The sequence below is a fragment of the Macrobrachium nipponense genome, chromosome 14 (genome assembly GCF_015104395.2).
Source record: "Macrobrachium nipponense isolate FS-2020 chromosome 14, ASM1510439v2, whole genome shotgun sequence".
Classification (NCBI taxonomy): domain Eukaryota; kingdom Metazoa; phylum Arthropoda; class Malacostraca; order Decapoda; family Palaemonidae; genus Macrobrachium; species Macrobrachium nipponense.
Window position 1 is genome coordinate 35,278,848 of NC_087207.1, and position 17,646 is coordinate 35,296,493.

At 44.2% G+C, this 17,646-nt stretch overlaps 1 protein-coding gene across 2 annotated transcripts in view; it reads right to left on the reverse strand.

Moving 5' to 3' along the window:
- Positions 1–17,646, reverse strand: part of LOC135226460 (glycerol-3-phosphate phosphatase-like) — a 182,075-nt gene that overhangs the window by 64,538 nt on the left and 99,891 nt on the right. Inside the window, exon 1 of one of the 2 annotated variants that reach the window (XM_064266053.1) lies at positions 10,734–10,971. The exons of the other annotated variant lie outside the window; for it this stretch is intronic. Within the exon in view, the coding sequence (XP_064122123.1) occupies positions 10,734–10,964 (231 nt within the window). The 5' untranslated portion in view covers positions 10,965–10,971. Of the gene's footprint in view, positions 1–10,733; positions 10,972–17,646 lie in introns of those variants that run through there. 2 annotated transcript variants of the gene reach the window in all.

Consider the following 17,646-nt stretch of genomic DNA (forward strand, 5'->3'; position numbering starts at 1 on the left):
CTGAACGATTGTCGTTATCGCCCCACACACACACACTATTCATACAATATGAACGATCTCTGCACTGATTTCAGTCTGAACAAAGATTTTATCTCGAGAAGACATGGCATCATCTCTAGAGGAGACGCGTGCGATAGCGTCATATCGGCAGACAAACCCATACATTGAACGATCTGTGTATGACAGACTCAAGTCACAAGCCAGCAACCTGGTCATGACAGATTGCAGCTGAGATCATTCAGGCATGAAGCTCCACCCACTTTTGCATTCAGACAAGCCCATACACAGTGTTTTTGCGAATGATACAGACAGTCATTCAGACAATCGTTCAGTGTATGGGGGCCTTAAGAACTCTACCACTTTGGCTAGGCTAAGATGGTTCAGGTTCGACAAGCTAGGGTAGGCCAGGCTAAGAACTCAACCTTTCTAGGCAAAGAACTCAACACTTAGACTAGGTTAAGACAGTTAAGGCATATTCAACTAGCTAGGCTAGACCAGGCTAAGAACTTAACTACTTGCTAGGCTAAGAACTCAACTACTTAATCTAGGCTAAGATGGTTAAGGCTAGGCTAGGTCAGGCTAAGAACTCATCATCTAGGTTAGGCTAAGATGGTTGAGGTAGGTTCGACTAGCTAGGCTATGTCAGGCTTAAGAATTCAAACACTTGCTAGGCTAAGAACTCAACCAGTTAGGCTAGGCTAAGTCAGAAAGGCCAGCAGTTCCTTATCCTTCCTTCGCCTTGAAGCCTTCTTGGTCCAGACTCAAGTATACATACTAACCAGAGAGTAGGTTTGAATCCCAAGAAAGAGACAGGGCAAATTTTTTGTAGGAAAAATTCAAATGTAAATGAACAATGAAATGAGTATTCTTCCTATCTGGGAAGGTTCGAAGTCTTGGGCACAAAGACTTCCAATTCACAAAATGAAGGCCAGATGGCTGGAATGAATGAATCTATATTGATTGACTTGCTCTGGAGGATATCCGTCAGTCTTTTGCTATGGACAAAAGGCATTGCACAGACGTTCTGAACTACCATTGGGTAGGTTGTCATCTCTTCCACCAGAAGAGCTATGGTCTCGAATGATGGAATAAGATTCTGAATTCACCTTTGACAAGGAAAAAACTGGAACACAGTGTGGCGGGATCACAAGCTTGAAAAACAAGTGGCAAATCCCCCCCCCCCCCCCCCCCCCCACACATAAACCTAATCACTCCAGCTGCCCAACTCACCCCAGTCACACTTTCCTCTTTACACTACAGCATACACGCAGGACAATTGACCTACACCTATACAACAACAACAAAAACTAACACAAAACACATGTACACTCCAGGGCTATGCTGTGCTGTCTGCTGGTCGAGGTCACTGAGACATTAACAACAACAAACCCAAAACCAAGAACCACAACCCAACAACACAACACCCAAGGACTGCAACCCAACAACAACCAAGGAAACACAACCACAACTCAACAACACAGCAAACAACCAAGGAACACAACCACAACCCAAGACCACGGCATAAACAATCACCAACAACACAAAAAGGCAACACACACCCACTAACAACCTCAAGGAATCACAACAGCCCGCCAGCAACAACAACCACCCTCAACAACTCACAACATCACCAAGAAACCACAACAGCCCCCAACAACAACAACAACCCTCAACACCACAACAATCACGTACAACCCTCAGGAACTCAAAAGCACAAATCCAACAATACAGACACAACCACTCCAAAGCAAACAACACCAAACTAACAACAAATCAATAAAACAAATCAATAACACTGTTACAAACCCTGAGAAGTCCGCTCCAAGTTCGATAATATGATAAACAAAAAGAATTCAACACCAACAGTTGAAACTGGGAATACGAATATAGAAAGAAACACTAACAGAACAAAGGTTTATTTACAAACTTACTAACAAAGATAAATACAGAATGGTTTCTCCTATTTACATACCACAAGTGAAATCTTACAATATAAACTGGGGGAACAGTGAGGTAATGTTAATACTTGCTGGCAAGTTTCAGCTGGTGGAAATCAATGCTCAAAGCAATGGCTTCACAAAAGGAGAACTGTAACTTCTGACGTCTACTTGACTCCGTAATGCAGAAAATAATGTCTATTCTTGATACTCGAAGGGCAGGAACTCCTCAAAACCTCTTGTAGAACGATTCTGCTCTCAAAGCTTGCTCAATGTCGAAAATACCACGGTCGTTCTCTCTAACTGGATGACTTGACCAGAATTCTACCAACTCTCGAGCGCCTTTTCCTCTCTGATCCTTTGTCTGCTTCTTCTTCTCTTATCTCTCTCTGATGATCTGATCTGTGACTCTCACTGATCTCTTCTACTTCGTCAGTCGTATTTATACGGTGATGCAGAACTTCTCGAAGAAGATGCGTTTTCATTTCCTTTAACCTATCATTCGTCGCTATGAAGCGCTTACCATGACAAACACACAAAACTCAACTGACTTCCAGTGCCTTCAATATACTGCTCCCAACACTACTAACTGTCACCAGCTCTCACCAAAGACTGACTAAAAACACTCACTCAAAACACAGAACTCTGATCTCTAACAGCAGACAACCCAGAACTCACCAACAGCCAATACAGTCGTTAACCATCCAACCACCAATTACTCTCTCTCTCTCTCTCTCTCTCTCACACACACACAGACGTTGTCAAATGGAACCCCATAACTCCTCCATAACAGCCGTGCAACGAACCACATACATGGACATGCAATGAATCACATACTATAGGGACGTGTTATGAATCACGTACATGGATGTGGGATGAATTACACACATGGATGTGTGATGAATCACATACATGGACGTGCGATGAATCATGTACATGGATGTACAATGAACCACGTACATGGACGAGCAATGAACCATGTACATGGAAGTGCAATGACACACAAACGGTCGTGTGATGTAGAACAATCCATGAGTGAACTCGTGGACCACTCTTGCCTAGAGGAGTCTTGACCCCTTACTCTGGAATGCTCATGACAAAAGTAGGACCTCCATCATGCGACAAATCATGTACTACACAGTCGTGATAATGAAGAAAGATCCATGTGAGAACGTCAGGGAGAGGATCACGAGGTTCCAAGCCTGGTAACCAGCTTCCACCTCATATACGCATGAGTTGTCTGATGACACAGCTTCCTTGCTTTAAAATATGATATTGTCATGATACAATAAAGTTTGTTCATACTTACCTGACAGATATATATATAGCTGTATTCTCTGACGACCGACAGAATTTCGAAACTCCCGGCAAATGCAGTGGTCGGCTAGGTGGTTAGTACCCATTCCCGCCGCTGGGAGGCGGATACCGGGAACCATTCCCATTTTCTATTCAGATTTTCTTTACCACTGTCCCCTGAGGGGAGGTGGGTGGGTACTTGATTATATATATCTGTCAGGTAAGTATGAACAAACTTTATTGTATCATGACAATATCATTTTGTTCATGACACTTACCTGCCAGATATATATATAGCTGAATCCCACCAATGGAGGTGGGTAGGGACAGAATAGAAGGATTTTGGAAACATTTCACATGCAGATGATTGACATCTTGGTTCCTTACCTGTTAGCATAGCTGACTTCGTGATTACTGTCACCCAAGCCTGCTTCTGCTTAACTAGAATTTCCAGCAAGGTGATCTGTCAACGGGAGCGTGACCACAATGTGACTAGACCATATTGACCATACTGAAGACAATGAAGCATAATAAATACCACCTAACCTAGCCCCACTAAAGTTAGTCCCATAACTTTCAGGCTAATTAAAGGGAAGACCGCCTCAAGCGGCCAACCCTACGACCATAAAAAACAAACCCATAATTAAAAATCACACACATCCATTTTCTAAAGGATGGGGTTCGTATTGCTTCTCGTCCCCAATACTGTATCCGAGGAAATGTATGGTCCAAGCGAGTAGCAATTCTCATATGTCGCCTTCACATCTCTGAGGTAGTGTGAAGCGAACACAGAGTTGCTTCGCCAAAATGTGGCACCCAGGATATCACTGAGTGCCATATTTTTCTGAAAAGCCACCGAAGTAGCTACCGCTCTAACCTCGTCAGCATTAACTTTTAGCAGTTTAAGATCACCATCCGTGCAGGACGATTGAGCTTCCCTGATGGTGTTTCTCAAGAAGAACGCCAGTGCGTTCTTAAACATTGGTAATTCCGGCCTCTTGACCGAACACCACAGGTTGTCTGACGGGCCTCTACATTGTTTGGTCTTTTCCAGATAAAATTTGAGAGCTCTGACAGGGCACAAAACTCTCTCCGGCTCTCGTCCGACGAACTCTGATAACCCCTTGATATCAAAGCTTTTAGGCCAGGGTTTGGATGGGTTTTCGTTCTTAGCTAAGAACGAGGGGCTCAGCGAACACACCGCATTGTGTTCTCTGAAACCCACATGTTTACTCATAGCTTGGATTTTGCTAACCCTCTTAGCTGTTGCCAAAGCGGTTAGGAAAATAGCTTTCCTAGTTACATCTTTCAAAGAGGCAGCATGCATAGGCTCAAATGGGGCTGACATTAAAAACTTTAAGACAACATCTAAGTTCCATGAGGGAATCTTGTCTCGTGGAGCTTTTGAGGTTTCAAAGGACCTCAATAGATCGTGAAGATCTTTATCATTTGATAGATCCAAGCCTCTGTGTCGAAAGACCGTTGACAGCATACTTTTGTAGCCTTTAATCGTTGACACTGAAAGTTTGTCTATATTTCTAAGATGTAGGAGGAAATCAGCAATCTGGCTCACAGAGGTCGTGGAGGAGGAAATATTTTCCCTTCTACACCAACTTCTGAAGACAGCCCACTTCGATTGGTAGACAGCTTGAGAAGATGTTCTTCTAGCGTTGGCAATAGCTCTTGCCACCGATCTTGAAAACCTCTCGCTCTGGCCAACTTTTTGGGATAGTCTGAATGCAGTCAGACTCAGAGCGGAGGAAGGTTTCCGTGATACCTCTCGAAGTGGGGCTGTCTGAGTAGATCGATTTTTCTGGAAGTGTCCTTGGGAATCTACCAGAAATGACATGGCCTCTGTGAACCAGTCGCTTGCAGGCCAAAAGGGGGCGATCAACGTCATTCTTGCTCCTTCCGACGCTGCAAACTTCCTTATTACCTCTCCCAGGAGTTTGAATGGAGGAAAGGCGTAGAGATCCATCCCCTTCCAATTCCAAAGCATGGCGTCTATTGCTATTGCTCCTGGGTCTAGAACCGGAGAGCAGTAAATAGGAAGCCTCTTCGTTTTCGCTGTCGCGAAGAGGTCTACCAGTGGGCGTCCCCAAAGTTTCCATAACTCCTTGCAAATCTCTGGATGGAGAGTCCATTCGTTTGGAAGCATTTGATGTTGACGGCTGAGGAGATCCGCACGAACGCTCTGCTGTCCTGAAACGAATCTCGTTAGAATCGTTACATTTCTTAGCTTCGCCCAAAGTAAGATTTCCCTCGTTATCCTGAACAGGGAACGAGATAGAGTTCCTCCCTGTTTTTTTATATACGTACGCGAGCGCCGTGGTGTTGTCCGAGTTGACTTGTACAATTCGTCCCACAATTCTTGACTCGAAGCGCCTCTAGCTCCTTGAGGTTTATGTGCCAGGACCTCTGTTCCCCTCTCCAGAGGCCTGACACTTCTTCCTCCCCCAGTGTTGCTCCCCAGCCCGTCATGGACGCGTCTGAGAACAACACTAGGTCTGGGCTCAGAACTTTGAGGGACATCCCTTCCGATAGCTTGATGGGATCGGACCACCACTTCAAATGCTCTTTGATCGATTGAGGGATTCTCAAAATCTCGTCTAGGTCTTTCTTGTTCTTCCAGTTGTCTGCTAGGAAAAACTGAAGCTGTCTGAGGTGCAGCCTTCCCAGAGAATCAAATTTCTCCAGCGAGGAAATGGTCCCCAGCAGACTCATCCATTCCCTCGCCGAGCATATTTCCTTCTCTAAGAAGACCGATACTTTCTCTAAGCATTTTAGCTGACGTTCTATGGATGGAAATGCTTGAAAAGCCACTGAATCCATCTGAATCCCCAGATACACGATGGACTGTGTGGGAATCAGATGGGACTTCTCGAAGTTGACCAGAAGGCCTAGGTCCTTCGTCAGCTGTAATGTCGTATGTAGGTCCTCCAGGCACTGTTCCTTTGACGTGGACCGGATCAGCCAATCGTCTAAATAGAGTGAGACTCTTATCTTCGAGAGATGGAGCCATCTTGCTACATTTCGCATCAGAAGCGTGAATATCATAGGGGCTGTACTCAGCCCGAAACAGAGAGCTCTGAATTGGAAGACCTGTCCTTTCAGAACGAATCTGAGGAACTTCCTGGACCGAGGGTGTATCGGAACATGGAAATAGGCGTCTTGGAGATCCAAGGACACCATCCAATCTCCTGGTCTCAGGGAAGCTAAAACAGACTGTGCAGTTTCCATCTTGAATTTTATTTTCCTTACAAAAAGACTCAGCCTGCTTACGTCTAGGACAGGTCTCCATCCTCCCAAGTGCTTCGGAACAAGGAAAAGCCCGTTGTAGAAGCCTGGAGAGTTCCGTGATACAACTCTTTCTATTGCTCTCTTTTCCAACATTTGATCCAAAAGGTCTAATAAGATCTGTTGCTTCGAATCCTGATAAGAGGGCAAAAGGTCTATTGGCTCTATGCTTAATGGCGGTTTCGATAGAAACGGGATTTTGTAACCTTTCTCGATCACTTCGAGTGACCAAGAGTTCGCCCCTCTTATCCTCCATGCTTCGGCGAAAAGAGCGAGTCTCGCCCCGACTGGTGTCTGGAGGGCCGAAAAGTCATTTCTTTCCCCTGGTTTTTGAGGGGGCTCTGCCCCTAGGGAAACTCCTCCCTTGAGCAGCAGCTCTCGAAGAGGCTCTTCCACGAAAGGGCTTATAATTCTTCCTAGAAGCTTGCGTGGTTCTTGAAGACATCTGATCAGTAGGACGTTTCGAAGACCGAGACAATAAGTCCTGCGTCGCTCGTTCTTGGAGATTTACTGACAAATCCTTTACCATCGATTGTGGAAAAAGATGAGCAGAAAAGGGAGCGAACAACAATTCTGCTTTTTGCGCAGGCGACACTGACTTAGCTGTGAAGCTACAGAAAAGTGCGTGTTTCTTCAGGACTCCCGACGCAAAATGTGATGCCAGTTCGTCGGAGCCATCTCTTACTTCTCTGTCCATACATGACAAAATACTCGCTAAGTCCTCTAATGAAATAGAATCTGGGCTTCTAGACTGCACATCCAAGACACCCAAACACCAATCTAGAAAGTTAAAAACTTCTAGAGTTTTGTAAAGGCCTTTGAGATGGTGATCTATCTCTGACATTGTCCAAGAAACTTTTGCTGATGCCAGGTAAGATCTTCTAGGAGCCTCCACTAAGTTGGCGAAATCCCCTTGTGCGGAAGCAGGGATTCTTAAACCTGCTTCCTCTTCTGTCTCATACCACTTCCCTGATCTTCCACTAAGCCTTGTGGGGGGAAGTGCAAAAGAAGTCTTGCCCTTTGTCTTTTTGGATTCCATCCAATCGTGGATTCTTTTAAAAGCCCTTTTAGTTGAGAGTGAGGTTACCATTTTAACAAAATTTGGAGTCTTCCTTGCCTTCGAAGAGGTTAGTTGCGAAGGTGGAGAGAGAGGAACTGGAGCTCGAAACTTCTGGGAAACAATCTTTAAAAGACGAGTTAAGGTCTTATAATCCACAGAGGATGAGGTTGTAGGATCCTCCTCCTCTTCAGAGACAGGCTCGCTTGACGATTTCTCTTCTAATGGAGACGTAGGCTTATCCTGAATTGGACGAGAAGAAACCGAAGTTTCACCTCCCTTTCGAAACGTAGGTCTAGCGCTTGAAATCAATTTTGAAGAGGAGAGCCGGCTATGTTCTCCTAACCTTGACTTTCTCTCCGAATTTTCCAAACTAACGTCATACGATTTCTCTTGACGAGCACCCATATTGTAGTTTCTACTACCTTGAAGCATATGGCGCTTATCCTTCTGACTAGCGACCTGTTCTTTTCTTCCCAGCGCCCTCAAAAGCGTCCTCATTTGCGTCCTGGAAAGCGTCCTCATTTGCGTCCTGGAAAGCGTCCTGATATGAAGGACGACGAGCGTCCTTACTAGCACTACGCCTCGCGTCCTGAAAAGCGTCCTCATTTGCGTCCTGACGTGATGGACGTCGTTTAAACGCTCCTTTAAAACGGTCTTGAGTTGTAATACGCCTAGCGTCCTCATATGCGTCTTCATATCCCTCTTCTGAACTAATATCGTGAGTTTGAAGTCTCTCCAGCCGACGTTTACGACACCGAGCGTCCCGAGAAGCGTCCTTACGAGCGTCCTGATTAGCAAGGCGTTTCTTCTGTTGAATATTCTCTTCCTGTAAGCCAAGATCAATTCCTTCCAATTCTATTTCTGAGCGATCCTTCTGAACGTTCTTCGACTCTTGGAAAAGACGACGGCCGCCTGTGCGGCACTTATTGTCTTTTTCTTTTTCGCCAATACTTCTAGAGACTCTATCAGCAGGACTGCTTGCGCGTTCCTGATTGAGTCGATGAGGTCTAGAAGGCGACGAATCAGAAGATGACGAAGAACAAAGAGAAGCCGCAGGAGAACGTCTAAATTTCTTGACGGGTAGCCATAGATCTTTTTTACGACTACGCGATCTTTCTTCTTTCTTGGCGAAAAACGCATCCAACTGTTGACGAATCGCTACGAGGGTCTTTTTTGATGGTGAAGAACCATATGATGGAATGAACCTTTGAGAAGAAGATGGGCGAGGGGACGCCTTCTTCCTTCTCTCCAGACTCGAATCAGGACGCTCAGAAAGCGTCCTGAATCTCTTGTGTGGGATACTGTCTTCGAAGTCTTCCGGAGAAGACCGAAGCGTAAATCGAGGCGGAGGACGCTCTCGATCTCCCAATGAAGCGTCCTCTTCTGTAAGACCTTTCCTAAGAGGGCGAGAAAGACGACGGCCGCCAGTGCGACGTCTTACGTCTTCCTTACCACTCTCAATTGGAGAGGCTGCGTCCTCTTCCGTAAGACCTTTCCTAAGAGGGCGAGAAAGACGATGGCCGCCAGTGCGACGTCTTACGTCTTCCTTACCACTCTCAGTTGGAGAGGCCTTCCGAGATTCCCACCCACGGTGAGGTGAGGACGTCTCGGAGGAAGAGAAGCATTCCTTCAAGATTCGAGCTTGCGCACGATCTTTGGCAGCCTGGGATGCGTCTTCAGATCTGCCGAAGGACGCCAGACCGGTGTTTGATTCCCGTAACCCTCCTTCGGCCTTCGACATGTCCATTCCCTGTGTTCTGGGAGTCCGACAGAGGTCTCAACCTGGAGGCATTATAGGACCGATCTGACGCCCCCTCCACATCACTAGGGGCACTAACATTATCACTACACTTTTGCACATTAGATTGTAGCACTCTCATTTTCGATTCAAGGTTCCGAATCGATTCCAAAATGGTAGAAAGGGCATTCCCTTCGGTAACAATCACTTCCTTATCTGAAGGTGAAATTATAGGATTATGCATAACATGTTCTACAGATATGTTAGATTGAGCAACTTTATCACTTTGACTTTTAACAGAAGCACTCCTGGAGGAAGACCTCCTAATTCTGTCACGCTCAAGTCTAAGAATGTAAGATTCATACGCCTTCCATTCGACATTAGTTAACACTTCACATTCTTTGCACCTATCATCCAACAAGCAAACATGCCCTCTACAATTCACACACACCGTGTGAGGATCTACCGAGGCTTTTGGTAGCCTCACCTTACATTCTTCTACACCACACACTCTGAAACTAGTAGAACTAGATCCAGACATCTCAATTCTAAGAAAAATCAAAAGCAAAATCAAAATCCAAACCACAATAGCGTATGCCAAATCACTAAGCCAAGTCCGAAACCAAAAGACAATCCAAATACTCAAGTGACAAATGGGGTTTTCAAAATCCTAGGCGGAGGTCTGTAAACAGATGTTTACTGACCGGCGACAGAAGAAAATCTGAATAGAAAATGGGAATGGTTCCCGGTATCCCGACCTCCTCCCCCCAGCGGCGGGAATGGGTACTAACCACCTAGCCGACCACTGCGTTTGCCGGGAGTTTCGAAATTCTGTCGGTCGTCAGAGAATACAGCTATATATATATCTGGCAGGTAAGTGTCATGAACAAACTTTACTTTTTAACTGGTTTCCAGCTGGCACCAGAAGATTATCCTATAGTTAAGAGCAAAGGTTTGTTCCGCGTATGAACAAATCATCTTTAAAAATTAAATATATCTAAATTTTTTAAAGTTTACAAAGTATACTGTACTATCTGCATCCACGAGAGTATGATCATTGAATATCTGCATCTGAAAATTTAAAAGATTGATATCCACATCCACAAATTTTTAAAAATTTATATAAGCATCCACATCAACAAATCCCATTCTCAGACATCTGATACATCTCTAGTGTAGTTTGGTAAATCCAAAGAGTACTGTAGTATTCTTTCTAGGTATCAAATTACCAGTTTAAAAAAAATGAAGCACTTCTTACTTCTATTACTAGTGGCAATTACTTTACAGAATTATTTTGTAATGAATGACGATTACTTTACAGAATTTGTATGTGCAGAATGACAACTGCTCTACAGAAGTCTTCTACATACCTAATTGGCTGATATAGATACTACTTGAAAATTACCTTCTCTGCAATAAATCCCAAACCTCTGCACTTTTCCACATATTCCTCTCTAGATTTGGTAGAGTTATTAGTAACATAAAATACTTTTTTCCCAAGGGCTCGAAGCTTGTTTAGAGCCTCATTAGCTTGTCCAATGATCATATCACCAGCCCACAAAACACCTGGAAAAAAAGAGCAGGTTATAGCTTCCTTAATAAAGCACCTTTTATATTCATATTTATTACAGTTCATCTCTACTAGAATTGTATACTGAGGACCTCTAATAATCAGCCACTTTCATAAGAGCAATGAAAGCAAGAATAAAGGAGGAAGTACCTAAAGTGCTGAAGAAGGGAGGTGCCTGGGAGCTACTATAGGCAGTTAACCTCATGTTAACTGCAGAATCAGACAAAGGTCTTAGAAATATGTAAGATGAAAGAATGGAATAGATTACAGAAGGAAGCAAAACTGTAAAAGAAAAACAAAGCTTATCGTGATAATAAAGGAAACAGAGTAAATCCACTGTTCTGAATTAAATCAAATGTAATAGATGTGTAAAAATATGTAATTATTACCATAAAATTAAATTTCATTGCATACATACCAAACAATTATATAGCTGTAGGTTCCCTATGTGGCAGACCAAAATTCAAACTTCGTAGTGGCACCACCATCACTAACGTAGGTGACAGGATCTCCCCCTACTCGGGGGAGGAACAGGTACAACAGACCATATGCAGATAAATCGTTCTGCCCAACCATCCACCTGTGGGGGGGAGGGAGGGCTTTAATTAAAAATTGTTTGCTAAGTATGCAATAAAATTTCATTTTATTATAAAAATTACATTTTTATTGCAGTCTTACCGAACAATTATACTACAGCTGATTACCCATCGCAAGGATGGGGGGGGGGGGAGGCTGTGGATGTATTCTTAATTCAAAAATATAATAGGATTCTTGGAAAAAGAAACATCCGCACTGTTAGCGCTTGTTGCACCTTGCCTTTTAAGAGAGCTACTGCAGGAGAATACTGCCTCTGGTCAGTGCTCATGTTACATAGTAGAAAGCTTGGGTGCATGACCAATGACTGCCTCTCCATGGAATGGGATATCTTTGTAGTCATGGCAGTTCACTGCTGACTCAATGAAGGTAAAGTATGATATTGCCCTTGCCCTGGGTGAAAACCAGGTATAACCTACAAGAAAGAACATAATACTGTAACCATAAACTGTTACCTACACCAAATAAAAAAACTTTTACCCACCGTACTAAAGCTGGTATTACACTAGTCATTTCTTGCTCGGAGTTTTGGCCAGCATCCAGCCAATGCTCGCGAGCGAAAGTGTTGTATAGTCACACTAAGACCTCGTTTATATCACCATGGTGCCCAGAAATTGTCGGACTGTTGCAAAATGTGCTGCAGTGATGTGTTTTCTCGGAATCTTACATGAATGCAAGAGTAACAAAAAACGTTTGTGGGTTCGAGAGTGGCTCAGGAGAAGAGAAGCCAAAGGTCTGAGAGTACGTCCTATCAGCAGCAGCCATCTTGTTTGTTTACACTACATAGTCGCTTGCAGTTTGTGCTCTGTGCTTCCCGTCCAGTCGGGAAGCCAAAATCTTAAGCTAAAAGCTCCTGGTTTTCCATTTTCGACAGCAACGACTCGCTGCTGGAGAGAAAAAGGCCTAGTGTGAGGCCACCTTATGAAAGCATGAACTGGTGAATACTCCAGGTACATAGTAACTCCAGACTTCCATTGACTCAACAACCTTGATATAAGGCAAATAAAACAGAGAGGGACCAACCCCCTGTGTCGTTTCTCCTAACACCATGCCAACTATCGATAGAAGACCAAGAGAATTACAATCCTCAAAAATTGTCTCAATCTCTTTCAAGTAATGCTAAGATGAAAACTAATTTTAAGCCTCAAAAAGTATTTTGAAGAATAACAGAAAGCGATAAGTTGTGATGGAATGCTAAGGAAGTTGCTACCACTTGTACTTCATGCGCCTTAACTTTCAGTGAGGGGAAGTCCACATCTTTAACTTGAGAATGAACCTTAATAATTAATTAACTCTCAAAAAAAGGAAATAAAACAAATAAACTTCTTTGACAGAGGATGAGAGGGATTTTTAACTGAGCACCACAAATGGGAAGACTGCCCTCTTATTTTCTCCATTCTATGGAGGTAACATCTTAGCGCCCGTACAGGACATAAGAGCCTTTCCTCTTCCTACGGGCCTAGTACATCCATAAAGCTCGAGAATGAAAGAACAAGGCCAAGGATTGGACGGATTCTCGTTATTAGCGAGAAAACTAAGCGACACTGAGCAAACCACGTCTCCTTGAGAGAAGCCCATCTTTCTATCCATAGCATGCAACTTGCTAATACGTCTCGCCGACGCTAAGGCTACCAATAATAGTCTACTTGGTCAAGTTTCTAATAGACAATGAACACAAGGGTTCAAAGGATGTAGTACGTACTAGAAAGCCATTTAAGTACAATGTCACAATTTGAAGTAAATAAGGGATTTTGACGTAAGGAAAAATCTATTTCTGGGCGATTGGCTCGTGTCGCCAGCGAAATATCCTTTAATCTATTATTTCTAGGGTAAATGTACTAACACATCCAGGGAATAAAATAAATAAAGAAAAAGGTCAGTATTAACTGACTCGCTCACCCTCCAAGAGGGTGTCGGTATGAACACTAGGCGAGTGAGACCACTACCACGAGCCAAAAACCAATAGAAATCTCCCACAACAAAAACCCTCCATGAGGAGAGCCGACCCACAGAGTGAGCAGCTCGTACTACTACTACTCCATCCCATGCTGCCGACTGCTGCGCCTCTGGTGGCCATCCTGAAGTTAGCAGACAATCTTGGGCGAAGGGATGGGTAGGGTGGGATTTCGCTGGCGACACGAGCCAATCGCCCAGAAATAGATTTTTCCTTACGTCAAAATCCCTTTTCTGGGCTCAGCTCGTGTCGCTGCGCGAAATCGTACCAGAGAAATAGCACAAGATTGTAAACAAAAGTAATAAAATAAATAAGAATAGGTTTTCCAAATAACAAAAAATAAAGTAAATATAACAAAAAAGAAATATAATTGCTAAAAAGATACAAATACACAGTGATACAAAATAGAAAATATGCTTAAATTACCCTTAATTCTAAACATGTTTCTTATCAATAAGGTAATTTACATATGTACAGAGGTAAATGGCTTACATGTAACAAAATGGTATCTGTGTAAAGGCATGTATCAAAATATAATAGCAATTAGAGTAGTCAAATGAACAAATTAAACAACATGATTAATAATATAAGGAATGCATATGACTTAATATACAAAACCCGTAACCATTATAAAGGAAGGATGTATCCCTAGCATAAAAAATAAGGGGTAACATCCATGAGATCAAAATCCATAATCACCTGTGAGTGTCCCTAGCAAAAACTAAGGGGCACCCACTACCTCATCATAAAAGCAGCTAAGACACCAGGTGAATGTAATGAACACGGTAGGAATAGACGAACTGTTGGGTGAAGCAGGTAGAAAGGAGGACTGAATCTTCTACTACGAATTAACTAGAATCAGGGGAAACGATGTTTCCCGCTGCTACTGCTGAAAATTTCAGAGCTTCCAAGGACTTAAAGGTAAATGGCGTTTGAACCAAAACTGTCGGCGATTTCCATCCGGTATACTTTTTCAACTCATCGAAGTTCATGTGTTGGAAATAATTAATTGAAGTGGCTACTGCCCTAACATCATGTGCTTTCGGGAAAGAGTCAGGATTGGCTTGCTTAATAAAGTACAGGATTTGCTGCCTGATGCCTTTAATGGGATAAAGTACCACCTTTTTCCCTCTTAAAGAGGGGACCCGATGAGGATGAGGAGGTCCTGGACAGAAAGGCTCGTAAGGTTGTAACTGGGCAAAGAGATACATCTTGTGGAAGGGGTAGTACCTTCCAAGGTTCCACCTCATCAAAGGATCTTCATTCTTTGCTAAAAAGCTACGTTCCGGAGAAAGTAGTACTTCCCCTGTGGGAAGGAATTGAATATGATCCGGATCTCTGGATAAAGCCGACAGTTCTGAAATTCTTGCTCCTGAAGCTAAGCTTAATAAAAACACAGGGTTTTTCCTTAAGAGCATTATAAACGAGCATGTGTCATTGTCGGTTTCTGAAGCCAGTTTTAGAACATCGTTTAAGAACCATGAAACTGACGTAGGCCTTACAGAAGGTCCTAAGTCTAGCACATGCCTTAGGAATAGACGAGAAGTAGGAATCCGTCAAGTCTATGTTGAACCCAAATTGAAATATCTTTTTCCAAGGCTGACTTGTTTGTCGTAATCGTGCTAGCTGCTAAACCTTTTTCAAATAAGGATCTGAAAAAGGATATAGCTGAATTAACTGTCATGATTCGTAATATCAGATTCTCTCAGGAAGATTGCTAACTTTTTGACAGCAGCATCGTACTGTCTCAAAGTTGAATCCCTTTTATCGGATTCCAAGAAGAGAATATTCTGAGGGTCATATTCGCATCTCTTTTTGCCGCAAACTTCATGAAATCCATAAAGTTAGGGTTTTGAGAATCCCTGAGGAAGCGAACACAGTCTTCGTTTGTACTGACTGGGAGAGCTTGGGATTGGGGATCCGAAGAGGACGAAGGCCCAGCTCCAGAATTAGGGGATACCAATTGCTCTTCGGCCAGTCTGGGGCTACTAGAGCCACTTGACCCTTGAACGTCCTGAGTTGTTTAAAACTTTCATAAGAAGATTCACTGGGGGAAAGACATAAATCTTCTTCCAGTTGTTCCAGTCTAGAGCCAGGCGTCCGTGGCATAGGCCAGAGGGTCCAGGTTGGGGGCTACATAACAGGGAAGTTTGTGATTCGCTTGAGATGCGAAGAGATCCACCTGTAGCCCTGGGACTCTTTGAAGGATCCATTGGAACGACTGTTGTCCAGTGACCATTCCGAACTCTAGGGGCTGGTGTTTTTTATCTTGATCGTGGATAACGCGTCTGCTATGACGTTTCTCACTACCAGCTATGTGAGGTGGAGGAGAGATGCCAACTGAACTTGTCTGCCAGGGAGAAGATGGCTACCATCACATGATTTAGATGACGTGACTTGGAGCCTCCTCTGTTTATACAATGTACTACCACTGCGCTGTCCAGAACTAGCTTTATGTGGGAGTACTTTGGTGGGGCGCACCTTTTTAGAGTCAAGAACACGCCATTGCCTCCAGTACGTTTATATGGAACTGACTGAACTGAGTGACCAAGTTCCTTGAACCTTTTGGACCTGTGAATACCCTCCCCAACCCCGCTTAAGGACGCGTCTGTGTGGATGGTAAGCCCTGGTGGAGGGAACTGAAGGGGTACTGACACTGACAAATTCTTGACTTTCGCCCACGGCGAGACGATTCTTTAGAATCAGTAGGGACTGAGGATAGTTTGTCCCCTGGCCCTGACATTTGCTCGTGAAGCGCCAGATTCTTGTTAGTCTTTCAGTTTGGCTTTCATTAAGACGTTTCGTCACTGATGCAAAACTGGAGAGAACCCAGGATCCTCTCCTGAGCTCTCCTTGACGCCAGTTTGTGACTTAGAAATTGCTTGACTGACTTCGCTATTTCTTTTCTTTTGGTTGATGGAATCGACAGAGTATGGGAGGATAGATTCCATTGAATGCCCAGCCACTGAAGTCTGACTCTGGAGTGAGTCTTGACTTGGTCCTGTTTATCTTGAAGCCTAGATATTCCAGGAACTGAATCACTTTCAGTGTAGCTCTGTTTGCATTCCTCGACTGTTGAAGCCAGATCAACCAATCGTCGAGATACGCTACTACCATAATCCCTTGTGATCTGAGTTGTTGCACTACAGCTTCCGCTAGTTTCGTGAACACCCTGGGTGCCACGTTGAGTCCGAAAGGAACTACCTTGAAGGAGAATGCCTGGTCTCCTATCTTGAAACCCAGATACGGACGGAAGTGTCTGCAATAGGGATATGATAGTAGGCGTCTGTAAGATCGATAGAGGTGGTGACGGCCCCACGGGGAAAGTAAGGTCCGCACCTGTGAGATCGTGAGCATCTTGAACTTGTCGCAGCGGATGGCTAAGTTTAAGCGGGACAAGTCTAAGATTACCCTTCTTTTTTGTGAGCCTTCTTTGGCACGCTGAACAAGCGACCTTGAAATTTTAATCTCTTGACTCTCGCTATAGCTCCTTTCTGAAGGAGGTCCTCTGCGTACTCTGTCAATTCTTTGGAAGGAAGTTGACGGAAAGGTCTGGATGGAGGTGGGTTCGTCAACCAGCTCCAACCCAGGCCTTTTGACACTATGCTCTGAGCCCATTCGCTGAATGTTCCACCGGTGGCGAAAGTGAAACAGCCTCCCTCCTACCTGAAGTTCTTCATTGGTTCTGGTAACCGCCTCGGCCTCCTCTGAAGTGCTTTCCACCCCTGTTAAAGGGGCCTCCCGATCCTCTCCCACGAAAGGAACGCTTACCTCTGCCTCCCTTACCCGAGCGGTCATACTTCTGTGAAGCTTGACTCTCGAAGGCTTGATTGTAAGCTGGAGAGATGGCGTAAGAGGTGGAGGGCTGAGGCTGAGGGGATATCACATAAATTGGCTGTGATTGAGCCTTAGAAGGTGGAAGGTTGGGCTGTTTGCACTAAGGGCACCGCTGGAACTTGCTGAGGAAAGCGTGGCTGCTTTTTCTGGTAAGGATGGAAACGCCTAGGTTTCCTCTGTCCCTTACTTAGTGTGTTGGTCTTGTCCTCCTTTTTAGCCGTAAGGCCCCAAACGGTCCTTAAGGCTCTGTTCAGCCTCGTAGCCCTCTGACTGGACTTCCTTCACCATAGCTTCTGGGAAGAGATCTGCTCCCCAGATGTTAGACGAGAGTAACCTATTCGGCTCATGTCGAATGGTTGCCTC